This window comes from Cucurbita pepo, chromosome 13, assembly GCF_057944985.1.
Source record: "Cucurbita pepo subsp. pepo isolate OVF chromosome 13, ASM5794498v1, whole genome shotgun sequence".
NCBI classification, from domain to species: Eukaryota; Viridiplantae; Streptophyta; class Magnoliopsida; order Cucurbitales; family Cucurbitaceae; genus Cucurbita; species Cucurbita pepo.
Window position 1 is genome coordinate 12,579,916 of NC_141810.1, and position 9,579 is coordinate 12,589,494.

Genomic DNA, 9,579 nt, shown 5'->3' on the forward strand with positions numbered 1-9,579 from the left:
AGTATTAGTGGTCTTTAAAATAAATAATGTATTTATGATTCAATCATAAATTAAGGTTGAAACGAGTGTATGCATCAAATATCAATATATAGGAATAAAACTATAAGCCTATGAATTAAAACACTCGCTTAGTAGGAGTTTTCACGGGTTAGGGTTTAAGAAATCTTTTAAACCAACTGGAAATCCATGTTGGTTGGGTTGATACCTAACCCAACTCAACTCTGAATTTTTAGATTGGATTGTCTGGTGTTTTTTTTTTTTTTTTTTTTTTTTTTTTTTTTTATTTAAAAAATTAACTTACCTACCTGATATATTACTAATTAAGATATTAAATCTCAAATATAAAACATTAATAAGTCACAACGCATAATTAACATTTAGCGTCTGATATTCATAATTATCTTAAATATATGATAGAGTAGCGTTAAATCGTAATTCAATGTTAGTCAGGTTAATACGACTAAAAAGAATGTCAACCCGCAACTAACTCGAGTTTTAAACTTTTAAAAAATTCAATCAACAGAGATCGAAGAAAAAAGATCTAATATAGCCCAACCTTTATGGATGAGTTTCGGCTTATCGAGTTATACGAACATTTTTAATAATTTTTTTTATTGAATAATTATGTATATATATATATATATATATATATATAAAAGAAGGCAATGAACGGTAAATTTTTGGTACGGTAATTCGTGTAAAGGGAATTTACAGATTAATCATGTTTTCAAGTCTCCCCTGGGTTCTTTCGTCGAGCAAATTCCCCGCGTTGGACTTCATCTAAACGACCGTTTTCTTCGTCCATCCTCATTCGGTACAATACCTCCGATTCGTACCTCTTTGATTACTAGTTCTTGCAATTGTTTGATTTCTGCTCCAATTCATTTTCTTTCGACAATCTTCGCAATAAAAATCACATCTCGATCTCTAATTTGATTCGGCCAAACGGATCTTTGAGGTTCTGGATGTTCTGTTTTTCGAGTTCTTGGTCTTTTTTATCGTCTCTGCTTTTGTGTTGGGCGTTTTCCGAATTCTGTATTTTTTAATTATGTTGGCAAGGGTTCGTTTTGGTGTTGATGGATATCGTCGGAATTTCTCAGTTTAGATACGCAAGATATTTGTTAGAGTTTGTTGTTTATAAATTATGACATGTTTTGTGTGTTTTTTTTTCCCAATATTAGGAGGTAAAGATGGGTTTAAAGCAGGCGATAAAGAGTCTGGATGCGTTTCCTCGAGCGGAAGAGCATTTGTTGCAGAAAACACAAACTGGGGCGTTAGGTAATACGGGATGCCATGCTTCTGTCTTTGTATTCTTAGTTTTGCGATGTGTTTTTGAAAAATTTATGCATATTATGGTCAGTATGTGGAGAATTAGAAATGTATATTAATTTATCGACATATTATTGTGCAAACATCCTGATTTTTCTCTCTGCGAGTTTTCTTCTGCCTATTTGGCTTTCTTTTAATAAAAAAAATGTTGGGCTCAGTTCTATTTTGTTTCCTAATAATTTTTCTTATCTGTGTTCACAGTGTCTGTTGTTGGATTAGTCATAATGGCGACACTATTTTTGCACGAACTGAGATATTATCTCACCACATATACTGTCCATCAGGTTCTCATTCTCTCTATTTGCTGCCCTTATCACATTTGCTTTGGGTTTCGTACTTATTTGATAGATAGAGGAGTACTGAAAATAATATTTATTGATATTTGATAAGTAACTGAAAAATATGTATAGGAACTCCCTTTAAAAGTATTACGAGAAATCACCACTCTAATCTTTAATCCCAATTAACCCGCTAGCCTTTTGAATATGCACAGATTCCCCTCTGGCCAAATGCGTCATAATTGCTTTGACTACACTGATCCATAATACTTTAGCTCCTCTATATAGTCCAGGATCATATAGCAAGTAGAAAATGTAACTCTTCCCGTGATCATCCAAAACCTTGAAACATAGCTTCCTGAATTTTATTGCTGTATTAGCTTTCTTGTTAGTAAGGGTTAGTTTCACCATGTTAGATAGGATTGAGTCCTCTCAACTTCCTCCAACCTTCTCATTGGTTGATGTGATATTGTTTTGGAAAGGGGAAATTATCTTCTTTCTGTGTTAGCTTGCAATGGGATTGACTTGAAATGTCTCTCGTTGAACTTCTTCATGTCCTTTGGAGAACAAATTTTATACGAAGTTTAGGCCTAAAGAATGAAATAAGTATGAAAATAACTTTGGATGGTAAGTCGAGATTTGTACTGATTCACTTATGAGGTTGAGGAGAAGCATTCAGTAGCAGGCTCCACAAAGGATGTTTTTCCCATACCTAACTTGGCTTGTACCATTGACTCAGTGACCATTCATTATGCCTCCTTTTGTTCATGCAGTAGTGGGTTCTTCCCTTCTAGTAGAGTCACCATATCTCTTTCCATGTACAAAATATTTTCTGCTGTTCCCTGTTGTGATTCAACCATCTTCACACTAATTTTCATTTTCTTGTACTTCAGCATATGCAAGATGGAGCTCTTGAACCACTGTCCTCCCTATTCACATATTTCCATCTAAAATCCCTTCCCCAATATACCAACTTTTGTCTGGCATTGAAGTGACCTCACAGTCCTCACTTTGCAGTTTGCATTCACTCCCTTGTGGATGTGAGTAACTCGTCTTGATAGACTTCTTTGCATTACTCCTATTATAGGTAAAGCAAATTGGTGCTTAGTGAGTTTTTGTACATCACTTACCTTTTCTATCAATGACCTAGACTACTTCTTATTCGTTAATTGTCTTATAATCATATTTAACACAAATTTCAATATATACGTTGAAGAGCTCTCCAAATTTCCTTAGGCCTTCTTGAGCTACTATATTTGTACTTTCTGGAAAAGCACCTGTAATCATCCAGTCATACATTCTCAAAGTAAACACCTTCGGGAGAGAATTGGCATTGTTATCAAGCCACCTGATCCATTTTGGTAACATGGCCTCATATCTCTATATAGTTTGGCAATGCCAAGTTCACCTTGAGCTTGAGGCGACAAGATGTTCCTGTCATATGTGCTCAGGTCATACAAATTTCACCTATAATGCACACCTAGGATGGGACTACCCTATCAACCTTTGTTAACACATGTATAGGAATGTTTAGTCCCAGTGCATACTCCACGTCCTCCCATATTGATTCTTGCATAGCTTCAAGGTCCTCTCTTATGCCTTGTCACACACATTCATCTGGTATGATGGGTGTATTAAATGCTAGCTCATGTGCTGCCGATGCACTACTATCTCGTTTAGCAGTTGTACACTCATTTATCACCAGCTCCTACAAGCATCTTGGATGTGCTTATGTATTTGCACTCTGGTGCCTTGCTAAGTATAGTGCTTGTATGTGTTGCTGCCTAGTTCGGCGTATGCATGTCAGTGCATGTTGAGCAGCTAGAGGCTTGAGAATTGCCTAACCTTGCTAGCTCATGCATTGTCTTCTGCCTCTTTCCAAGCTGTGGCTCGGTTGTAACTGATATCCTATTGGGTCTTATATTTTCCTTTGGCAGAGTCTGGCAAAAAAAATTCTTAATTCTAATTATCCACGAGTCCAACCCGATGTAATGGTATACATCCAAAAACATCATCTTGTTATTTCTGAAACTACTGAACCAGTGGTTTGATTTTATCATTGTATGTTTAGCTTTTCTTTTCCTGTTCTTAGAACTGTTTAAAGCGAGGATGTGTTTTCAGTAGTTTAACCTTGTGCTTATGACAGATGTCTGTAGATTTGAGACGTGGAGAAACTCTTCCCATTCACATAAACATGACCTTTCCTTCTTTACCTTGCGATGGTTAGTATTAAATGTCCTCTAAATCGTATGCTGCTGGTTTTGCTTGTGATGTCTTTACAATTGTTTCAGAGTGATAGATGTTCAAATGCTCAGTTTTTCTATATTGTTTTTCAGTCTTAAGTGTAGATGCAATCGATATGTCAGGCAAGCATGAAGTGGATCTGGACACAAACATGTGGAAAGTAAGATAATTTCTCATTAAATGCCCCCCCCCCCCCCCCCCCCCCCCAAAAAAAAAAAAACGAGAGAGAAAGAAGAACCCATAAAAGAAAAAAAAACCATGCATGGGACAAAGTAGAAGTGTATGACTCGTGGAAACATCAAATAAATTGTTTCGGGACAGAACCCGAATTTTCACCATTCAATCATTGTGAAGGCAATGGCAAACCATGCTCATCATCACTTGTTGTAGATGAATATGACTCATGGAAACATGAAATAAATGATTGTTACAGATGACAGTTGTCAGTTGTTATCTGTCAGCCTAGAAACATCTAATTGGTTTTGTTGACTTCTTGTAGTTGTTGCACATCATTTATAGTGTGTCATTTTGTGATGGATGTATATTAATTAAACATGAAATCTGTCGAGCATTAACATGAAATTAATTAGAATATATAAATGTTATCTATTTTCATATGCATTCTATGCAAGGAAAATACCAAATAAATACTTAGTAAATGTATCCTGGTTTTGTACGAAATCTCCATCACTGAAAAGTTGACATATGAATGTAATGTAAAGAAATCCCCTTTGGAGTATTACAAGAAAGCACCTCAATGGGAATTAATTAGACCAGAAGAACACATCAAGAAGCCACTTCATATCTTATGTCCTTTGTCCATGTGCCCCACAAAACTGCTTTCCCGACATTAGTCCATAACATCTTAGTTCTCCTTTTAAGCTCGTAATCATATACTACATAGAAAATATTATTCTTGGCATCCAAATGAGTGAAAAGTTTGTACGTAGATGAGGAAATGAGCTTAATTTGAGATTTGGAGATGAGGACATGAGCGACTTTTTGTCATAAACTTCTAAATAATTCTGCTGGGCCAAACATTTAGGTGCTAATGCATGCATCCACATTCCTCTAGGGTTGAAGGGGTTAGATTGAGAGCCAATCCTTCCTTCCTTTTTGTCAGCTTCCCATGTCATTGGCAAATAACCCCCCCCCCCCCCCCCCCCCCCCCCAAGTACAAGTGTACAACACTCTATCTTAACTAAACTTGTGCAACCAAAATAAGGATTATTGCAATTCATATGTTCATATTTTCCAGTATACATTCTTTGCTATACTTACAAGCATAGTCTTGAGGTAATTCCGTAATCTATATGCATGCTGATTAGTTCAGAGTTTCTTGCTTTCTGCAGCTTCGTCTTCACAGGGATGGCCATATCATCGGCACTGAATATGTGTCTGACCTTGTGGAGAAGGAACACGCTGCTCACAATCATGGTACTACCTTTTTTCATTATCCACATAATTGTTGGCCTATAAAGTTTTATTTTTTTTATCTTATATTTCTTCTTGGATACTTTGATACATAATACTATCATTAAACCATCAGAGTAAAAGATAAATGTTACTACTTTTATAATTGTATCTTAAATCAATTGTAATTTATCTCATTGAGGGGGAAAATCCTCATTTATTTTATCTGGAAGGTAAGATATTCTGACTTCTGAGAAGAGAAATCCAATATCATCCATGAACTTCTTTCATTTTATTATTAGTTTCTTTAATGAGAGATTTGAATTGAAAGAATGAAAATTGCATTAAGAAAGTATATAACGTGCTAGCGTGCAAAAATACTACTATTTAAAGTAGTTTCTCTCTCTATGAAAAAAGACGTTCATTTCAAACTCTAGAATGCAAGCATTCCTCATTTCTTTTCCTTTGTATTCTCTCCAAGCGGTCTTTGTCACTCCCATTTATAAAGACCATATTCCCTTCTCTACTTCATCTCCGTCCACCTCAATCTTTGCACCGGCCAGCCAGCCTCCACCTCGATCTCAGTAGCACCTTTTTCTTGGATCGGTTGCAAAAACCATTACAATTCTTCCTCTTACCACCTTGTCAGTTGCGATTCCTTTCTCCATTTCTTTGCACCAAGTCATTTGTAGCTCCTGTGTCGAAGCTCCATCTCCAATGTGCACCACCACATCATGAACTACGTTCATTTTATTATTTTTTTAATACTTACCACCTCGTCAGTTGCAATTCCCTTCTCCTTTGCACCATTTGTGGCTCCTGTGTTGAAGCTCCATCTCTAATCTGCACCACCACATCATAAACTACTATCATTTTGTTGTTAATTTTTTTAATATGAGAGATTTTCATTGAAAGAATGGAAAAGTACATAAAAGGGGAAGAAAGCCAACTCCTGGTCAAAGGAGAACACAAAAGGTTCATCCAAGAGGCCAAAAGATCATTCAAGCTATAATTGTTAAAAGTGTAGTAACGTTTACACCAGGTTAATGCAGTTACTAAATGTACAGTTACCCATTAACCTCGTAAATGAACTTAAAAAATTGCCTTTCGAAATATCCTCAAAGATAGGTCGTACTGGTGGTTGGTATGAAACTCTTAGGATTTGATCTAAGAACCTTGTTGAAGAACAAGACCTTTAGATCTAAAGTATCCAAGAATCTAAAAAACGACAAGGAATCAACTCAAGGGAAAGCTTTGGAATAGATTACCTTGATGATAAAAAAAAACTTGTTTCTCACTTCACAAGATAGCTTGATCAAGACTACTTGAATGACTCTATCATGGAAATTTAAACACAAGAAATGCAAAGGAACAAGTTTATGGCTTAAGAAACATAATATAACTTCATTTTAATATCCAAAATCTTCCTACTAAAGCAACAACATGAATGTCTAGTTATAGCCTTGAAAATAAACCTTAAAGTAACATATGGTCAATTGAAAGATGGTAACTCTCATGCCCATCAATACCATAATGACCCCTGACTAATGGTAACTTAAAACCTTAAAAATAATACTCTAAAATTGAAAAATACAATAAAACCTCTCTACATCTAAACATGTATGGTACAATCTTGTCATCCATCATGAAGTCTTATGGCATGATTACGACACCTTATTTTGTATCAGTGGTGATCTTTGATTCAACTAGAAGGTCATGGGATCGATTTGCATCCCCTTCCTTCAGATGTTAATATTCCATGGCTTCTCTAAATATTAAATTGGTGTGGCTAAATGGTCAATGTTAAACTTAGGTGAACTTTGATAGGTGTGTTCCTTATGCAAGCCCAAGCGGTGCCCTAGGTGATTGCCTTGGATGCCTCTAGCTGTATGGTCTCCTTTTGTAAAGTATTATGCTTTTAAAAGAATTTAGAGCTTAACTTGAGAACATGTGACTTCTCACTCTGGATAGATTTACGTGTACCACACAAGCTCTTCTGTTTCATGAGATGCCTAGTTGCCAACTTCGTGAAATGCCTAAATCTGTTGTATAATTAAATTACTTCTCTTTTTGCATCAAAATAACGTCATCTATATAACTTTTTGACAGATCATGAAGAGGAGAAAGATAATCTTCATATACACGGCTTTGATCAAGCTGCTAAAGATTTGGTCAAAAAGGTTAAGCAAGCGATAGCAGAAGGTCAAGGCTGTCGGGTAATCTATATGCAATTCCTGTAAGATTATTACCTGCTGGTTCTAAATATGAGACAAGTGCAATCTTTTTGCAGGTTTATGGAGTTCTAGATGTTCAGAGGGTTGCTGGGAACTTTCATATTTCAGTTCATGGCTTAAACATTTTTGTGGCCCAAACGGTTAGTTTGCCTTACTTTTCTTTTGTGTAGTTTCTTCGCCTGATCTTGATCTCCCTCCAATATACATTAACATGGGTTCATGTTGTAGAAATTGACACAACTTTGGGAGTTTAGTTCAAATGCAAGATGTGTTGCCTTTTATTTCTTCCTTGTTTTCATGACGTCTTTCTGTGAAGCGTGTTTCACCTCCCTGTTCCAATAATTAGTTTGACCTTTTTCTGTTTTCTTTTCTTTTTTTGCAGATTTTTGAAGGGTCTAAACATGTGAATGTCAGTCACATGATTCATGATTTGTCTTTTGGTCCAAAATACCCTGGAATTCACAACCCACTTGATGATACAGTTCGAATTTTACATGACACAAGTGGGACCTTTAAATATTATATAAAGGTAAAAACCCGTGCATGGCCTTAAGATACATTTGGCGCATAAATTTTTATTTCAAAGTTTGCAAGATAATTTGATGTATATTAATGCACGTACTGAAGCTGGAGGTGCGGAGCTACCTCCCTGCACCTCAACGCTCTCACTTTCCCTTTCATTGCCCGTGTAGCTCACATAGTGCAGCATGAACTGATTTGTAAAATCAGGAAATCATACTAAATAACATCTGAGAAGTTAGATGGTAATAATAGGATCCGTGTACTGCACCTGAGTCTGCCCTATTTATTCCAATTAGGAATCGTCTTTTACTTGATCGACTAATTCTTCTCTCATTAGCTATTATCTGTTTACGACAAACCAATGAACACTATATTTAACTATATTACATGTTTTCCATGTTTTGTTGCAGATTGTTCCAACTGAATATAAATATATCTCAAAAGATGTGTTACCTACCAATCAGTTTTCAGTCACTGAATATTTCTCACCTATGAACGACTTCGATAGGTCGTGGCCAGGTTGGTTAATGCAATTTCATGTTATAATTTCCTTTTATAATGATTACATTCTACAGTCACGAATTCTATGTATTTTTACCCCATGAGGAATAGGCTTTAGAAAAACTATATATGTTCTTTGACATTAATTTATCAAATGTTAATAGACAGGACTAAATGATGTTTATTTGGTTATTCAAACTTCTTGAGAAACCAGGTTGAAACTTACCATCGTTTTCAATGATGTGCAGCTGTTTACTTCTTATATGATCTATCACCAATCACAGTGACCATCAAAGAAGAAAGACGAAGTTTTCTCCACTTCATAACTCGGCTTTGCGCTGTGTTAGGTGGTACCTTCGCTGTGACAGGTTTGAGAAATTATTGATGTGCTTTGTGTGATTTTGGAATCCTCATGTGATCATGTTAAGCAAAAGTAACATAGAAGTAGAACACTTCCAGATTGAAGTAAATCATTTTGGGTCATACTGAGTTCTTTTTGTTCAGTACAACAAATGAATGTGCGTACTAGTTTCTAATCATATTAAGGCATAATCACTCCTCGGAACCCCCATATCTTAGTGTGCTGAAGTCATTGCTTAATCAATATTCCAGCCCCAAAAATGATGACTTCTTCTGCTAAAATCACAGGAATGCTAGACCGTTGGATGTATCGGTTTCTTGAGGCTGTGACAAAACCAAAACGTAGAAGTGCAATGCATTAAGACTTGATGGGGGTTTCAATCTCCACCAATACATTTATTCATCAGCAAAAGAAAGCTGCTGCTGAAATACTATGAATAGATCCGCAAGCATCCGGGCGTGAGTGTGGAAGTTGTGGAGGCGACGGATGAAAAACTGGCTTCGGGCTTCTTTGGTGGAACCGGGTGCTTGAACAAAAGTGCTCGTATTTCTCCTAAAAATTTTCCCCAATTTCTAGTTGCAAGTAAATTAGTGAATGCCCCTTTTGGTTTTGTCTAATTTTCAAAGAACTACACGGGATGAAGCATTATTATACCCATTATTTTGATAATTCCTATCAGTCATCTGTTATTGATTCA

The 9,579-nt window shown here is 36.0% G+C and overlaps 1 protein-coding gene across 4 annotated transcripts; it reads left to right on the forward strand.

Annotated features, from left to right (window-relative positions):
* The first annotated feature begins 676 nt into the window (after positions 1-676).
* Positions 677-9,579, forward strand: LOC111807985 (uncharacterized). Of its 4 annotated transcripts, none has more exons than XM_023693734.2 (12): positions 677-814; positions 1,182-1,278; positions 1,531-1,613; positions 3,754-3,829; positions 3,944-4,011; positions 5,204-5,288; positions 7,374-7,480; positions 7,555-7,638; positions 7,881-8,027; positions 8,431-8,539; positions 8,770-8,889; positions 9,170-9,579. In XM_023693734.2, exons 2-12 carry the CDS (start codon positions 1,191-1,193, stop codon positions 9,241-9,243), a joined length of 1,041 nt encoding a protein of 346 aa, XP_023549502.1. In that variant the 5' UTR covers positions 677-814; positions 1,182-1,190; the 3' UTR covers positions 9,244-9,579. The 4 variants fall into 4 exon arrangements, with proteins under 4 accessions (XP_023549502.1, XP_023549503.1, XP_023549504.1 ...); XM_023693735.2 differs by lacking the exon at positions 677-814 and adding an exon at positions 821-958; XM_023693736.2 differs by lacking the exon at positions 677-814 and adding an exon at positions 2,501-2,694 and having other exon boundaries at positions 1,247-1,278.

What these genes read in the sequence shown, in the direction of transcription:
- LOC111807985 (XM_023693734.2), top strand. Translation starts at nt 1,191, where the DNA reads ATGGGTTTAAAGCAGGCGATAAAGAGTCTGGATGCGTTTCCTCGAGCG. An exon ending in CCACATATACTGTCCATCAG is followed by an intron (nt 1,614 to 3,753) that starts GTTCTCATTCTC and finishes TGCTTATGACAG; the next exon opens with ATGTCTGTAGATTTGAGACG. An exon ending in TGGACACAAACATGTGGAAA is followed by an intron (nt 4,012 to 5,203) that starts GTAAGATAATTT and finishes TGCTTTCTGCAG; the next exon opens with CTTCGTCTTCACAGGGATGG.